General features: G+C 34.5%; 1 protein-coding gene across 1 annotated transcript in view; it reads left to right on the forward strand.

Moving 5' to 3' along the window:
• The window catches only part of LOC111044166 (transmembrane protein 94), a 99,819-nt gene that overhangs the window by 18,631 nt on the left and 61,902 nt on the right, over positions 1-19,286 (forward strand). The window contains 4 exon segments of the mRNA XM_039435021.1: positions 1,621-1,715; positions 7,472-7,742; positions 14,477-14,521; positions 18,971-19,064. Coding sequence (XP_039290955.1) covers positions 1,621-1,715; positions 7,472-7,742; positions 14,477-14,521; positions 18,971-19,064 — 505 coding nt within the window.

The following is a 19,286-nucleotide window of genomic DNA, read 5'->3' on the forward strand; positions in this document are numbered from 1 at the left end:
AAACACTTTTGAAGTGAAAACACTTCTCACTTTACTTCTTACTTACTTTCAGCAGTGACGATTTTCCAACGTAGAGAAAATATAGCACAAGAAGATATCTCATGGGTTGAATACATCCAAAGTTTGAAAAGTTTTGTATCAAATTATGGTGTTGTGTATCATATTGTGTTGATACTGTATCATGTGTGGTGATATACAGAAAAGATAGCACAAAAAGATATCCTATGGTTTGTAGAATTCATTCACAGTTTGCAACGTTTTGTATCAAATCATGGTGCTGTGTATCAAATTTTGTTGATACTGTATCATTTTGTAGTGATGTGATACTTTATCATTTATGGTGATACCATAGAAAAAAGATAGAACAAGAATATATCCCATGGTTTGTAATGTAGAATCCATTGAAAAAATGGAAGTTTTGTATCAAATCATGGTTTTGTGTATCAAGTTGAGATGATACTGTATCATGTGTGGTGATACTGTATCATTTTGTAGTGATACTGTATCATTTATGGTGATACCATACAGAAAATATATCACAAGAATATATCCCATGGTATAGGTACTTTATGTTCCAAGCCGATTTTTAGTTAGCTCAAGCCGATTACTGTTGACTACTGTCTATTATTACTGTTCTGACCGGGTGAGAATGTACGGTGGGCAGTCCACTGGGAACCGATTTAGCATCTGCCGAAAACTACCGAACTCGTCCGAACGATCACCCAACAAAGAAAGCTATAGATGCTCGTCCATTGCAACAGGTCCGTGCACGGCCGTCTCCGGCCGATCAAGTTTTCGATCCGAATTGAATAGGATTTTCCGGCTCTATCAGGACGAAGTCGAGCTGAGACAACATTATTCTAACCTCAAAATTGTTTCACAGACTTGTCTGTTTTTGTTTTTTGAACTTGTTCTGTTTCATAAAGTTTTAACTATGGACAATGAAAAGTTGATAAGTTTGGCTCAAGAGCATGTTCCATTGTGGGATATGCGAGACAAAAGATATCATAGTCGTGATGTTCAAAGGAATCTGTGGTCAAAGATTGCTTAACAAATAGGATCTGAAGATAAGATTTTTATAATGAATATCTAATTTAGTGGATATTTATTTATCCAGTTTTCAAAATCTCAATATAATTATTGTTTATGAAAAATTTTGGTGACTATGATAGTAAGTAGTTAATTCAATAATTGGCAACCAGCCTACTACTGAACTAGACTGACGTGAACGGTTCCAATGGACGACCATATACTCATCTATTCTCTTACTATGACGAACTGCTAGTTAATAATTCGATTTTGAACTGTTTTTGAAGACACCACAGTCAAGTTTTTGAATAAAAGCTCTCCACAAAAGCGCTCCACATGTGAGTACTATATTTAAATAACTTTTATTAAAAAAATTGACTGAAGTGTCATTAAAATTGGTTCAAAAAACGAATTTTAATTTAAATGCTTGTTAACTGATTACTTGTTATCACATATTTGAATGCAATAATTATTAGTCTAGATTGATTATCACATCAATTAGGGTGATGCATTAATTGTTTTTTAATATTTGAATACAATTATTCATTTAAATTGAATTGATTTAACATTTTCTCCAATTATGATTGACAGTGCAAGCAGTTTGGGAGATGTGGGGTGTAGCTCTGACACTGGCGTTGAATCTGTTTCTAACAACGAATCTAACCTTAATCGGCCTGAAAACAAAGGTTAGTACGATTATAGCTTTCATAATTTTTTGCTCTGTTAGTTCTATGACATTAATTTCATAGCCTTATCCGGTTTTATTCAATTTCTTCCGCTCTCAATACTGCAAAAATACATTGCAATACTGTTACAATACACATGTATGTCCATTTCCATTATCCTTGGAGAAAATTGCCTATTGATTCAAAGATAGCATAATATTTATTGATAGTTCACTATAGACTGGGAAATTCTAAATCGAATTAAATAAATCTGTATTCACAAAGTATAATAAATATGCTATTACAATTGAATATTGCGAATATCTCCCACAAAGTCTGACACAGTCTGAGTGTCAATAATAATTGACCGAGCGAAGTGAGGTCTAAGATTAGAGTCGACGGTTTGGCATTTCTCTTAATGTTTAAATGTTCTTATGTTGCGCATTTACGGCGAAACGCGGTAATAGATTTTCATGAAATTTGACAGCTATTTTACTTTTTAAATTTCGCGTCGACGTACATACAAGGTTTTTGGAAACTTTGCATTTCAAGGATAATATGAAAGGAAAAAGGAGCCTCCTTCATACGCCAATATTACCGTAAAAATCAGACTATAGAATTATTCATCATAAATCAGCTGCCTAGTGGACTATAATCTACCCGTTCAAAAACATCGAACATCTTGATAATGTATCTTTCCATTAACATTAGTAGACAGTTGACTATAATACTACCCGTTCAAAAACATCGAACATATTGAAAAATGTATCTTTCAATCAACGTTGTCCTGATAACAGCGCTCACACTCACATTCCGGGACGACACGTCACGGTACGATATAGGACAGAAAGCTCTGGACCATAGTATTATTTTTTCTAGACATTTTTAATTGATGAATTATATTATTAATTTTTGAGAAAACATAACAACAAGTCAATGTAACACACTGAGCGCGAGGTCTACTGTTCACAGAACTACTAGTCTATTATTGCTGTGCTGTAGCTCAAAGCTCGTAAATTATCTTATTCAGTTTACATCTTGATTGACATCACATGAAAAATCTAGTTTATTATTCCACGGACTGTCAAGTTTCCACATTTACATCGACTTGGTGTTCTTATATTTTTCTTTGTGATTAGTTCCCAATCTTTCAGGTCAGGTGTACTCGAAGGGTGGTCACTAACAACCACCTATCCACCTTGGCCACTAACGACAGGATAAGTGTGTTGAATATGTGTGAACGCACATGCTGTGTCATCAGTAAAAGGCTTTGAACGAAAAAGAGCTGTTTGACGACAGTTTCTAACATGAAATAAACCAACCCATAACAATTGTTACCACTGGAAAATTACAAATTATAACAATACAAAAAAAATCTGGTGTGGTACACTCACACAACTTTCCTTGCTCATTGATCTATAAGCCTCATTCTTAAACGAGGATAATCTAGGGGAATAACATTATGCCGATTGGCGGCTAAATAATTTTATTAAAACTACGATTATACTATTGTTATTGTTTTCAGAGTACATTTCCCTTTGTTTGAATAATGAAATTTGAGGATTTTTTAAAAGTTGTCAAAACAGCTGTTCTACAAATAAAATATCGACGTGTGTTCTTTTGAATAAACTGCTCTACCCACCTACCTCAAGCACGAGAAGGAGGTTACAAAGTAAATTTCTCAAGGATGGGGTGGACCCCCTGTTAGTTTCTCAGGGAGGAGATAATATATAACTATATATCAGGGAGCTGATATATAATTACACAGGGTATGAATTTGAAAAAAATCGGTCAAGTCATTTTTGAGAAAATCGTGGAAAACATGGTTCTTTAGTAATTATCCGCCATTTTTCTCAATAATATTACGGAGCTCATGCAATTTTCCCAGAAATGAGACTCATGTCAGTTGATAGGGCTTATAAATAGCTATCTAGGGTATAAATTTGAAGAAAATCGTTAGAACCGTTTTCGAGAAAACCACACACGCACACACACACACACACACCACACACACACACACACACACACACACACACACAGACCAACACCCAAAAATCAAGTTTTTGTACTCAGGGTTTGTACTCAGGGGACCTTGAAACGTATACAAAACTTGAAATTAGGGTACCTTGAATTTTTTTGGAAAGCAATGCTTTCCTTACCTATGGTAATAGGGCAAGGAAAGTAATAATTAAATCTCAAATAAAGCAGCAAAGAAAAAATGAAGAAAAATCCAAGTTTGTTTGAAGCCTTTAGCTGATGTATGACGAACATGTGTGTTCACACATGTTCAGCACACATGTCCTGTCATTAGTGGCTAACCGAAGACACTACATATGGTAACCACAAAGAGAAAGACATCAAGGCAATGAAAACAGCAGTACGAACTCAAAGTGCCTGAGAATAAGAGTAATGTCATTTACTAGTTATAACAAAGTATACAATAATAATGTTACTGGTAATTACAAGTGTTTGGGTGTGATCACATTTGATGCGTATATGTACAAGTACACGCTTGGTTATGCATGACCAAGCTTGCAGATGAGAAACAAAATCTGGAAAGAGCAATAGGAACACTCACACTGAACGCGTGCACTTGCTGGTTGCGTTCAGTGTAAGCAGCTTCATTGTAACAACGAGTTTCAATGGCTCTTTCCAGATTTTGTTTCTCGGCTTATGCATGATATCACATCCAATGTTAGATCAGTGATCATGCATAACCAATGTTTCACATGTCCGATACGTCTGCACAATCAAAAATCTGGTGTAGCGCACTCACACAACTTTCCTTGCCGTTATGAAAATTGATCACCCCTAGCGTCGGGTTTAAACCGTCAGGTTGACCTCAAGTCAATCGGTTAATTAGGAATGGAGTTATCGTGTTCACAGACACACACACACACACACACACACCACACACACACACACACACACACACACCACACACACACACACAGACCAACACCCAAAAATCAAGTTTTTGTACTCAGGGTTTGTACTCAGGGGACCTTGAAACGTATACAAAACTTGAAATTAGGGTACCTTGAATTTTTTTGGAAAGCAATGCTTTCCTTACCTATGGTAATAGGGCAAGGAAAGTAATAATTAAATCTCAAATAAAGCAGCAAAGAAAAAATGAAGAAAAATCCAAGTTTGTTTGAAGCCTTTAGCTGATGTATGACGAACATGTGTGTTCACACATGTTCAGCACACATGTCCTGTCATTAGTGGCTAACCGAAGACACTACATATGGTAACCACAAAGAGAAAGACATCAAGGCAATGAAAACAGCAGTACGAACTCAAAGTGCCTGAGAATAAGAGTAATGTCATTTACTAGTTATAACAAAGTATACAATAATAATGTTACTGGTAATTACAAGTGTTTGGGTGTGATCACATTTGATGCGTATATGTACAAGTACACGCTTGGTTATGCATGACCAAGCTTGCAGATGAGAAACAAAATCTGGAAAGAGCAATAGGAACACTCACACTGAACGCGTGCACTTGCTGGTTGCGTTCAGTGTAAGCAGCTTCATTGTAACAACGAGTTTCAATGGCTCTTTCCAGATTTTGTTTCTCGGCTTATGCATGATATCACATCCAATGTTAGATCAGTGATCATGCATAACCAATGTTTCACATGTCCGATACGTCTGCACAATCAAAAATCTGGTGTAGCGCACTCACACAACTTTCCTTGCCGTTATGAAAATTGATCACCCGACGCTAGTGTTCCCGCGCATCACAAGTCTACTATTCAAAGATCTGAGTCAGCTGGTGACAGGACAATAACGCTGGAGACACACGAAGTCTGATATCTCTTCATAGTGAATCATTATTTAATAGAATCAACAGTTGCCAATAGTTTGCAATTGAACAATCTTATTTTCTCGAGCTTATTTTCAATTTTAGGTGAAAATGTTACTGAACGTAAATTGTAGAGATTTTCATGCTGAATCTTTACCACTTGAATTTTTTTGTTTAAAATGTATCTGAAGCCTGATAATTGAGAATCTAAAATCATACTTTGCATAGATGGGCCTGAGCTCCTGAAATTTTTACAGATATGCGGGACTTGTGGCAGTTGATAGAGCTTATCAATGACTGTTCTAGGTATAAATTTAATCATAATCGTTGGAGCCGTTTTCGAGAAAACCGCGATAAACCCTGTTTTTGACAACATTTTCGCCATTTTAGCCGCCATCTTGAATTCCATTTGATCGAAATTGTTCGTGTCGGATTCTTAAATTGTAAGGACCTTAAGTTCTAAATTTCAAGTCATTCCGTTAATTGGGAGATGAGATATCGTGTACATAGACGCACATACACTCATACACACACACACACTCACACACACACACACACACACACACACACACAACACACACACACACACACACACACACACCACACACACACACACACATACAGACCAATACCCAAAAACCAGTTTTTTGGACTCAGGGGACCTTGAAACGTATAGAAATTAAGAAATTGGGGTACCTTAATTTTTTTCGGAAAGCAATACTTTCCTTACCTATGGTAATAGGGCAGAGCCGGAAAACCCATTCAATTCGGATCGAAAAATTGATCGGCCGGAGACGGCCGTGCACGGCCGTATGAACCTGTTGCAATGGACGAGCATCTATTCCTTTCTTTGTTGGGGGATCGTTCGGACGAGTTCGGTAGTTTTCGGCCGATGCTAGTTCGGACGAAAACGCTTCTAGTGGACGGCCCACTTCAGGCCAACGTGTGGATGCGGCATAACAGTAGTATCGGACTTGATGTGAAACGTTAAGCTAGGTTTACACTATGTAGCAGAGTTATATAGCAGAGCTACATGTAGCTCATGGTGACGTATAGCCAGCTATTTGTAGCTCTGCTACATGTCAATTTTTGTTTATAGCAGAGCTAGAAGTAGCTGCTCTATCCTTGAAGGAAGGCTGCCGCACCTGTTTAGTGCCTGCTGGGTTTACAACCGATATACTGTACTCATTTGTTGTCAGAGTGCTAGTAGGTTACTGTGCATTGAGAACATTTCTTTTTGATTTATATATTATTGTGCAATAATGGAGAGTGAATTTGACTGGAATAGAGACAAAATTATCCAATTTCTTCTTTCTCTTCTCTGTGCTGAAAATATCACAGTAGCTGCGGCGAAAGCAGCGGCTGCTGCAAGAACTATCTTCTTCTTCAGCATCTGGCTGGGAACTGAGCAGTGAATACTGGTTTATTCCATACTATATGTAGCTCTGCTACAAGTAATGGCATCAAAATGGCAGCACAGAGAAGAAAAAGAAGATATTGGATAATTTTGTCTCTATTTCAGTCAAATTCACTCTCCATTATTGCACAATAATATATAAATATGAAATAAATGCTCGCGATGCACAGTAAACTACTAGCACTCTGACAACGAATGAGTACAGTATATCTGGTGTAAACCCAGCAGGCACTAAACAGCTGCGGCAGCCTTCCTTCAAGGACAGAGCAGCTACATCTAGCTCTGCTATAAACAAAAATTGACATGTAGCACAGCTACATCTAGCAGAGCTACATCTAGCAGAGCTACATACAGCTCTACTACATAAAATTAGCGTTAAATCTACTTATAGCAGAGCTATATGTAGCTGACAGAGCTATATATAGCTCAAATTCTATATAGCTCTGCTATATAGCTCTCCAGCTACCTAGTGTAAACGTAGCTTAACGTTAGCCGAATCGAAAAAATACAGTATTTCCATGTCTCATTTATGTGTTTTTTCTCTCGACAGCAAACGCCGTCTCCAGGGCACCAAGCAACGACAAACCAAGCCAGATGCAAGCCGAAGTGCTAGATTTGACGCACGACCATTCGTGTCCGTTTCGACTCCAGTTCGACGACGCCCTCTGGGCTCGCCACCTGGACTCGCTCAAGCCACTCGGCCTCGCCATTTTGCTGAACACTTGCAACATGGCCACTCATCACCACTACACGCACTTCTGCTCACACGTCACCTGCGAGGCACTCTATAACGAGGATCTTGTCCCGGTTACTAACCGAAGGTTAGTCAATAACCCGGTGATCGGGTGTTTACTAATCGACAATCAGTTGTATCAGTTTTTCGATCAGGTATTGACCAGTTGGTGATCAAGCATCTTGTCCCGGTTACTAACCGAAGGTTAGTCAATAACCCGGTGATCGGGTGTTTACTAATCGACAATCACTTCTATCAGCTTTTCGATCAGGTATTGACCAGTTGATGATCAAGGATGTTGTACCGGTTACTAACCGAAGGTTAGTCAATAACCCGGTGATCGGGTGTTTATTAATCGACAATTAAGGGCCTATTTCACCAAGGTACAAAAGCATTGTTACCAACCATGGTTACTGACAAGTACTTGTAGTTACAAGTTTACAAGTACTCACGTTTCACAAAAATGTATGATCTACAAGTTTACAAGTCTACAAGTGCTCTACAAGTCTGCAAGTCTAAAAGGTTACTTGTACTTTTGATAGCTATTTTGAAATTATTTGAAAGCAATATAATGTTTTTTTACAGTCTACTTCATCGATTGCTTAATTTACAATCTACACAGTATTTACTGTCTTTATATATAGTGTATGTACTATATATAATGTATACTATATATACTATAGGACACATAACCTATGAGGTAACACATTAATGACTATTTTGGCGATTTATTAAATTAAATTTTCCAATGCATATATTTCCAAAATAATGAATTATAGAGGTATATAGGGCATTTTTTAATATCTATATAAATAAAAATCGAGCCTCAAATTTTGACATTGAATAACATTTTTATGTATGCATCGAATTTAATGATCTTTTTTTAGTTGTGTTCGTTATGTTCAGGACCAGGTTTATGGCCTATCAAATTTATAATCCGACTTCAGGACTCTTTCCTACGGTCCTTCAAAGTTTACATGTAATCCTTATGGGAGAAGATTTGTGAGCTGGCCACACACAGTAATAAAAATCAGCTGTTATAATCATTGTGTCATACTACTGCCATCGGTAGATAGTAGACAAGAGTGTGTGCCACTCAATAACCGCCCATGTATTTTATTCTAAACGCCCCGACTAAAAACAAAATGACTGTTCTATGTGTTTAGATGCTCTAAAGATATTGCTTTGTTTCGAATTATTGTGCTGTCTTCGGTGTTCAGAATTAATTTATTTTTAGTAAATTATTTATTTTGCAGTTGGAAAATCATATATATAAATAAAATGCCGCATCGCACCTCCTCAGGTGTGCTAAAGTTTGTCAGCTAAATTCATCCAGCTAAAGTTTGTCATGACATGCATTAAACTATTTGGCGGTACGAAGTTCGCCGGGCCAGCTAGTTAGAAATAATCATTGAATATTTTTAATGATCACCTGTAAAACCTTTTCATAGCTTTCCACTTCGGTAAAAATTTCATAGTTACGAACAAGTAATTTTGACAAAAATTGTTGGCTACAATGAAAATCTTTGTGAAACAGGCAAAATCACTTGTTCGTAACAAGCAAATCACTTGTAGAAATTCATTGTAACTACAAGTTTACAATTCTGCTTTTGTAAAACGCTTTTAATCACCTGTTCTCAAAAACCATGGTTGGCAACAAGAATTTTGTAACCTACTTGTGCCTTTGGAAAGCAGGCCCCAGTTGTATCAGTTTTTCGAACAGGTATCCGACCAGTTGGCGATCAAGTGTTTACCGGGGCTGTAGGGCACTCAAGGGACGTTTACATTAGTCTACTTGAATTCAAGTTTAGTGTGAAATGAATGTATCTTGCAAACTTGAAGGCAAGTCAACTCAACAAAAGCTTGCATCCACTAAACCAATGTACACCCTCCTTCAAGTTCCGTTTTGTTAATTCAAGTAGATGTTTCACTTTTGGATTCAACTTGAATCTTGAAGGTACAATCCAGCCTATAAATGGGAATGGGCAACCTTTAGTGAAGTCCACGTTATAATGGCAGTGTTTGGTTAGCAATGGTATTGCTATCCTTGTCTATCATTCAATAAAGCGGATAGCGCTATCTCTTTCTCGCTTAGCTCTGTTGCCAGATTGTCTTTTAACAATGTAGAATTAATAATCAATGAACAAAATATTGCATCTTAATTATGAAAATTCATTATGAAATTATTTAAAAATATAATTTCTTGCCTAATAAAATAATATCGGGGCACCGAGCTTCGCTCGTTATTTTTTTTTATTGATAAACAGAACACAATTCTCCAAAATGATCGTGTTTATATTTTACAGCTGGCTATACGTCAGCTTATGAATTTCGGGGATGCGATATTTTGATTTTTCACATACTCACTCGCTCACTCACTTTTTTACTATCCACAGCTGTTTCAGCCAAGGATGAATTATCCTTTTGATGTCGTTCAGCGAGTTTTCCCAATGATGAGACCTAGTGCAATCGAATGTTTATATCATAAACCTACTATGTTTTAAATTTCGTGAAAATCGTTAGAGCCGTTTTGGAGATCCGTTGAACATAAATAACCAGATATAAATATACAGAAATTGCTCGCTTAATATAATAGAATTAACAAAATATTTCATCTTAAAAATTCATTATGAAATTATAGAAAATATAATTCTTTGCTTATTTTACAGATAGATGATATAGATATTTAGAATAATAATTATTGTTTTTTTTCTGATTGTCACATCTTTGTAAAGTTTTTGTGTTTTGGTGAAATAAATTGAATTGAATTGAATTGAAATAAATATAATTGATTATTTTAAACGAGAATTGAACCGTTAATATCACATCAATAAACCTGTATCAGCTACCGTCTGTAGAAGGCATTGACAAGACAGAGGATCGGCAACGTTTTTGTCCTATCTTTCTCCACTGCCATTATAACGTGGACCTTACTGTAGTTGCTAATCGATGATAATGACTATACGATGATCAGTTGACGATTGGTATACTTTCAAAGTATAGAACAAGTACAGTTCTATGGAGCTCTCATGTTCTAAACGTGTCAATTGAGAGTGTTCCAAATAATATTGGAATCTGTGATCTGAACTCCGCCTAATGACGAATATTTTCATTTCATTTAATCTTTTATACCCGCTGTATAGTTCTATAAATCATTCTATATTAACTGAACATTATTTTTCATCCATTAATAACCAATTCTCTAATTTATTTTTAATGTACAATATAACCAATAATATACAGTCATACAAATCATTCGTGACAAAATATACACTAATGCATGTACCCAAAATTTGTGATAAATAACCATTATTCCACTTCTTCTATCTTAACATAATACAGGTGCTGCAGCGAAACTTCCTTTTTTAAAAGTAGATGTTTGTTTTTAAAGCTTCCCAGAGACTCTAATCAGAGTATAGGAATTGTCAAAAATTTATAATACATACAGTATTACAAAAAAAGAAGAAAAAAAATCACACAAAGAAACCCTCTCTACACACAAACTCTTCTGTGGTATAGAATACTTCAAGCATCAAAAACGTTTTAACTCCTCAAAAACATCGACATCTTCACAATTTTTCAAGTGAGTGGGAAGCTTCCTAATAAATTGAGGCCAATATATGTAGGTTTTTTCTCAGAAAGAGTTGTTCTGTGATACAGTGAAGCACAGTCTCCTTTATTTCTAGTATTGTATCCATGCGAATCAGCATTTCTAGTCATTGTCTTTCTTCTAACATGCATAATCACCTTATAGATATATAAATAGAGGGAACGGTTAGTATGCCTAATTCTTTAAAGAGGTATAATACCTTTGATCGCTCTTACAGTTTTTTTTTGGAGCTTGAACACCCTCTCCAGATTCTGGCACGACCCACCCCACACAATAATGGCAGAGCGGATGTGTGACATTATGAGTGAGTGGTAGACTGCCATTGAGAGTTTGGTATCATTCAATACCAAGATAAAACTCTTTGTATGGATCAGAAAGTTGAAAGTTTGTATTCCTTTTTTGTAATGTAGACACATATATAAAGTTTTGTTTCAATTTGTTTTGAATATCAAATCAGGTAGATGATTTTCCACTGAGTAAACAGATTTTTGGCGTTTGTCATGACTCCTGCCAGCATTGCAGGCGTTTTGTTTGCAATTTCATCTCAGATATTGGTTTTCAAATCTTGTAGTAGGGTCCTTGGACGGTTCATATAAACAAGGGATTTCAAAAAAACCCATAGGAAAAAATCACAAGGATTCAAAACGGAAGATCGGGCTGGCCACTCCAAATCGCTCCTAATTGAGATGAGGCGTCCTGGAAAGTGCTCCCTCATACAATTCATTCATTCATACAATATGCATAATCATCAAAATGATAGGGAGAGAAAAATAAGATAAACTTGTACTATTTCTCTCCCAAATTTAGATAAGGTTACACATAGTCAGAAATAGGTTAAGTCTTGTAGTTCTTCACTTCACAAAATTATCATTCCTTAAATATAAAATGTTCACAAAGTAGACTTTCAAATTTAGATGCTTCAAAACTAAAAATAGAACAATATTTCAAATTATTATCACTTAAATAGAGAAGATTCACATATTGAAGAAATAATTGATGTCACGTTTAGAATGTTCCTGCATAATTGACATCTTGTTTGGATGGAAATGAAGATCATCATGAAGAATGATCTAATCTATGAAGATGCTAATCGGTCTCACAGAACGATCGGAAAGTCCAAGAGCAGACGCATGTTTGCGCGCAGAACGCTGTGGTGATCTCAACATTGAAACTCTCACTGCCTCAATGTTCTCAGGTGACCTAATGGGTCGAGGGACTTTGGTTCTTCGTCTTGTTGCACTTGCAGTTTGTCTGAACGTAGTGACCCACGTAACAATTGATTTCCGGTCCGGGACAGTAGCCAAAGGGGCTAAATTGAAGCGATTTCGAAATGCGCGCTAGATTGTGATCACAGAACATCCGCTCGAAAAATATGTCTCAACGGCAAATGCACGCTTCTCATTGTTTCAATGTGTCATCTGGTCATATGGGACATATATATGAATCATATATTTATCTCATATTGATCAGGATTTTAGAGTTTTTAAATTAAAAGTTCAATGAACAGTATTTTGTCTTTGAACAATCTTTGTCATCGACAGAAAGATTGTTTATTTTATTTGTTGCCAATATTAACATTAGGTTCTCTCTGTTTCTAATAACAAACGTGCCGCTTGTGCGACAGATAAAAATATGTATTTGAAATGGCTTTCATGTTTGGCATTGACTGAGTTTATATTAATACCCAAAATTTAGCTTTTGGGGCAGAGCTCGTTTGTTAGGATTTATTTATTTAACAACAATGACAAAGATTGACAAGGATTGTGAGTAGAGTCCGGCTGATCCAGTGAAGAAGGCAAGATTTCGTCACAGATCGGGCAGTTTAAAAATAATTTTATTCTGGTTCTGAACCTATTCGTTGGTTCAGTTAATTTTTTTTTTCAAATACTAACCGTATAGTCGCGATTAAACCAGTGAATGCCAAAGGGGGAAGCCAAAAGGTAGGTGACTACTGGATAAGATCATTATTCTTAATTTCCATAACCACAAAGATTGAATCATCTTAAGCAGCAGCGAGTAGTTTCCCCATTAAATTCAACTTTGATATTGTGTTTGCTTACAATAATGCATGATGGTGAATGAACATGTCAGGAAGAAAACTTTATGATCTGACCTCTCTAACGAGACCAAATTTGCTCTACTACGACATCAGCTGACTGGATGGCGTTCACTTTAAAAAAGGAAGTTTTGCTGCCGCACCCAGTATAATAACACACTGTACAAGGTAACACACTTTTTTGTGTGTTTTTTCATTCTTAAAATTAATTTATTGTAAAAAATCTATATTATTCTCACACTTGAATCTTAAGGCTGTGCAAAGGCTAAAAATAAACTTTTTACTCGTGATATTTTTCAATTTTTTTTTTTGATTCATATATCATCAAGCTATCAAAATGAAAAAGTTCACTCAGGAAAAACATTCTTTTTCTGATCATTACGCTTTTGAGATATGAGCGCCTGAAGTTAAATTTTTTGGGACAGAACATTTCAAATTCGATAAGAGATAAATCTATGAGATTTAGAGGATAGATTCTTCACAGTATTGTAGATCTAGTAAAATAAAAATTTTCTGAAAATATAAATTTTTAAGATAGTTATTCAATTTACTAAAAATAACCAAAAATAACTTTTAGTTGAGTTATTTTTGGTAAATTGAATAACTTTTCCAAAAATAGATATTTTTAGAAAATTTTTGTTTTACCAAAATATCAATTTTTGGAAAAGTTATTCAATTTACCAAAAATAACTCAACCAAAAGTTATTTTTAGTAAATTGAATAACTATCTTAAAAATTAATATTTTCAGAAATTTTTTTACTAGATCAACAATACCATGAAGAATTCATCCTCTAAATCTCATGAATTTATATCGTACCGAATTTGAAATGTTCTGTCCTAAAAATTCAAACTCCAGTCGCTCATATCTCAAAAAGTAATGATCGGAAAAAAATTTTTTCCTGAGAAAACTTTTTCATTTTGATAGCTTGATGATATACAAATCGAAAAACTTGGAAAAATATCACGAGTAGAAAGTTTATTTTTAGCTTTTTCACAGCCTTAATAACGTTGCACCTACTGCTAAATCAAGATTTGCTTAATTTTGTTCCCACTTATAACTGTATTCAATGTTATTCTACTAATCTTATAATTATTTAATGATGCTTATAGTCCTCGAAACATGTCACTTCAGATTGGCACATAAAATTGTTACAGATTAGCAGCCGTTCACGAGGTCTCCACACTACTTTCCACCAACAAGTAATAAATAATTTAATTCACTTTTTATAAATTTCAGCTTCTCGGTGTATTGTTGGGGTTGGTGAATGGTGCTTTTTTAGATGTTGTCTATTCGTGAATGGAATGCTTTCGTTACCGGGTAATAATTATTAATGAATGTGTAATTTTTACTACGATACTATTCACTTCAAAATTTTCAGCATTCGTTGAATAAAGCTGCGTTCACACCAAAGTTATTAACAAAATGTTACTAACTTAATCCTTATAGACTCTATTAGATTGAACATAACTTATCATACACATGATGATGATATGTGTTTGACAAGAACCGTTCAATCTAATAGAATCTATAAGGATTAAGTTATTAACATTTTGTTAATAACTTTGGTGTAAACCCAGCTTAAGAATTATTAACTTATTTGAAAACAATTGCAGACAATTTTAAGTGAATCCCATTATACTGTCAAAAAGTATTTTTGTCCCAATTTTTCGATTGGGAAAGACGAGCTACTTATATAAAATGGTACATATTGAATTGGGGTTGTTGATTGTAATAACTGTGGTTATCCTTCAACAAAGTGATAACTATAGTGAGGTCCATGTTATAATGGCAGTATTTGATCAAAATTGGTGTTGCTATCCTTGTCTATCATTCGACAAAGCCGATATCGCTATCTTTTTCTAGCTCCGCAACTCTGCCAGATCGCTTTTCAATGTAGAAATATACAGTAATTAGTTTTGAACTATTTTTGACGACAAAAATAGTTCAAAACGAATTATTAACTTGTAGTTCGTCATGGATAGTGAAATAGATGAGTATAAATATAATTAACCAACAGAAATTTCAATCTCAATTATTAAAATGTATTATTATATTTACAGATGGAATTAATAGAGAATGCATCTATTCAAATGCTAATTAATATATAATTATTATTTAACGAAAATCCTAAATAAATGCTGTAAATCACCCCGAAGACTTCTGCAACTGCAGACATTGACAACAGGGTTAACAGCCAGATAGAAATTCGATGAGAACTACTATCCAAAAATTATTTGCCAGCCCGGGAATCGAACCCGGTACCTCCCAATTGCTAGTCAGGAATGCTTACCCCTTACACCAAACTGACAATCTCTGGATAGCAGCGCTCATCTAGAGCTCATCATGCTATCCAGAGATACCAGCGGGTTCGATTCCCGGGCTGGCAAATAATTTTTGGATAGTAGTTCTCATCGAATTTCTATCTGCTGTTAACCCTGTTGTCATGTCTGCAGTTGCAGAAGTCTTCGGGTGATTTACAGCATTTATATAGGATTTTCGTTAATAATAATTATGTATTATTATATCATTAAAAAATATATTTTCTTGAATAAAATATCATTTTAAACAAAAATAAACAGTTGATATGGCATCAGATATCCCGGTATCAGCTATTCTCTATAGTAGGCAGTGACAAGGCAGAGAATTGGCATCGCTGTAGTTCTCCTATCTTTCTCTATTGCCATTATAACGTGTACATCACTATAGATCAAGATTCGATATCTGCTTTAGGTGTTTCTACAATTCTGAAAACTATATCTGTCTTCTTTGCATCAAAACCATATATCTATAATAAATATTGATTGTACTGTATATCTGCTTCAAGTGTTTCTCAAATTCTATATCTATTCTATGAATTATTGCCATACATCTATAGTGAGGTCCACGTTATAATGACAGTGTTTTATTAGCTATCCTTGTCTATCATTCAACAAAGCGGATAACGCTATCTCTTTCTCGCTTTGATCTGTTGCCAGATCTTCTTTTAACAATGTAGAATTAATAATTAACAAAATCATCATCATCATCCGTGGCGCTACAACCCGCTACAGGTCTTGGCCTCCTCCAGTATTCGCCTCCATTCGTCTCTGTCTTCCAATTAATTAACAAATATTCCATCTTAATTATGAAAATTCATGATGAAATTATTGAAAAATATAATTTCTTGCTCAATAGAATATAATTATTTTAAACGATAAACCTGTATCAGCTATCGTCTATAGAAGGCATTGACAAGACAGAGGATCGGCAACGTTTATCTATCTTTCTCCACTGCCATTATAACGTGGACCTTACTATATAGGTGAGTACAGATTCATGCGCCAGGAACACGCGCATTTCGCTTTCCATCAGCTGACGCTGTGTTTAATATATCTGTATTTGTACAGAAACAGTAAGATACATGTATAATAAGCATAGCATCAGCTGATTAAAAGTGAAATGTGAGTCTTCGTGTCGCATAAGTCTGTACGAACCTTATCATGTATCATTGGATTGAGATCATATTCTGCTTTATGTGTCTCTATCAACTGTATATGTTCTCTATGCAGTATTATCTGGAATGTGTTTACTTTTGATTTGCTTCCCAAGTGTATGGTTTATTTAAATCTGAACAGTTGATGGTTTAAACTTTAAAAGTATTATAATGTATCAAATTAATGCGTCCATTCCCAAATGTATGGTTTATTTTAATCTGAACAGCTGATGGTTTAAACTTTAAAAGTATTATAATGTATCAAAATAATGCGACCATGGCTTAATGTTGAATCCTCCAACTGATCAGATTTGGTTCAAACTTACACTGTGAGAATGGCCATAAAATGTTACTCTTTCACAAATGAGAAATGTTGGTTATCAATTCTCTTATTTCTCTCTCTCTTTAACCAGTTCTTCTGAATCTTATTATACCATAACTACTTTCAATCTCTAATATTATTTTTCTAGCTCTTCTAACAATTCATCATGTTTTTTCTTGCATATCTTAATCGATTCTTCTTTTCCAAAGTCTTGATTATTATTCTACTTTGTCAAATTTTGTTACTTCACTATAAATTCATCAAAAAACGATTTTAAAATTAATTGAATTTTCTTCTACATGCTTTACTTGGTTTTGAGCAGCCTATCCAAACGGCAAGTAATCACAAAATTCAAGTTCTCTTCTCACATTTTCGTGTTTTATTTTAGTTGAATAGTGATGAATTTGTTCGCACTTTCTCAACAAATTAGACAAGCTTATTTGTTTCTTCCACACTTTTTGTTCAAAAATTTTGTATCACTTTTTGTGATCTATTTCAGTTGAATAGTAAATTTGTTTGCACTTTTAACAAATTAGACAAGTTTATTTGTATTTTCTACACTTTTTGGTTTCACATATTTGTTTAAAATTTGTGTAGTAGATGTTTCAGCAGCAATTTCATTTATACTTCTATTTGAACTATTAACAATAATAATTATTGTTAAATTGTAAAATCAATTATTGATTCATTCATTTTATTGATAAATACAATAATTATATTTATAATATTGAATTATAGTACTCTTTAAAATTAATAAAATAATAAAACAAGATACAAATTGTAACTACTAGTTTCAGTGATAACATCACATGCAGTTTGTATTCTTATTCTATTATTTTATTAATTTTAAAGGTACTATAATACTATTTTCTAAATACAAGAAAGTAGCCACGAATTCATGCAATAATTTAATTCTCTCTATATGTTTCTGGCGATTTGGAGAATGCATGAAAACAATTAAAATTGATGTCCGTTATAATTATTATTTCCATAAATTCAAACTGCACACAGCACATGAAACTGCATTCTATTATGCAGCATTTAAAAAAGTGATTAATAGATAATGCAGTTACATTATAGTTAAACTGAATACTTCTTTCAGTATTCATCTTTCCAATACACGCTTCATCATCATTATATTTTCCATTCTTCCATGACTGTTTGTAGGCTGTAGGTACTAGAATACTATTGCTCTTGTTCATCATTATATTTTCCATTCTTCCATGACTTCACTGTAGGTACCAGAATACTCTCATTCATCTGTCATTTTTAGGGTTAGACCATATTAGGCGTTTTTTCAGGTGCCAACACAATCAGCGAATTGGAAAGCTTTCTGCCCTGCCGACGCCTGAAAAACAGCTAATATGGTCTCACCCTAAAGCTATGCATTTTCCATTCTTGAGCATTTTATTGGGAATTTCATATTGTTGTTTTGTATTGTTTACTATGTATTTATTCTTTATCATATTATATTTTTATCGTGCTCTTACTTCTTCTCTGTCTCTGTCTGGATTTTGAGGATTGATTGATTTATTTATCGCATGCCAGGTCTTGAAAGACCTGTTGTAATGTTATAAATGCAATAGGTCTTTCAAGACCTGGCATGCGATAAATAAATAAATCAATCAATCAATCTTTTTAGTTCACTGTTCGGCTTTTGAAGGTGTAGTATCTTGATGTGCTTTGTAAACTATTACTTTTTCATCTAGCGTTTTGGAAAAATTGGATGGTTTAAAAATATTTTTGTCAATTTGCTTTTCAAGGTGTAGTAACTAGTTATGCTTCTCAAACTTTCATCTACCGTTCTAGAAAAATTGGGTAGTTTTGAAATATTTGTTGTAAATTTTGTTATAGGTGTTTGTGCGAAGTAGCCAAACAGATAGGATTTACAGAGAAAGCTGTTCAGATATTTCAACTGGAGAGTCAGTTGTCAACTTTTCGTCATGTTGTGAGTACTCTAAGATTATATATTGTTCAGTCAAGTTAATAAGCTAAGCTCGGTTGCACGTATACCACTGCAATTTCAACTTTTTCCATTAACTTTTTGTGTAGTTGAGAAGTTGGTATTGTGGTTATTAATCATATTAAAATAAAAAGACTAAGAAATTGTCAAAAAACACAGATTTGATTGATAGTTAGAAAGACCGGTTTCGGTTGTTACTCCATTAAT

This window comes from Nilaparvata lugens, chromosome 8 (genome assembly GCF_014356525.2).
Source record: "Nilaparvata lugens isolate BPH chromosome 8, ASM1435652v1, whole genome shotgun sequence".
NCBI classification, from domain to species: domain Eukaryota; kingdom Metazoa; phylum Arthropoda; class Insecta; order Hemiptera; family Delphacidae; genus Nilaparvata; species Nilaparvata lugens.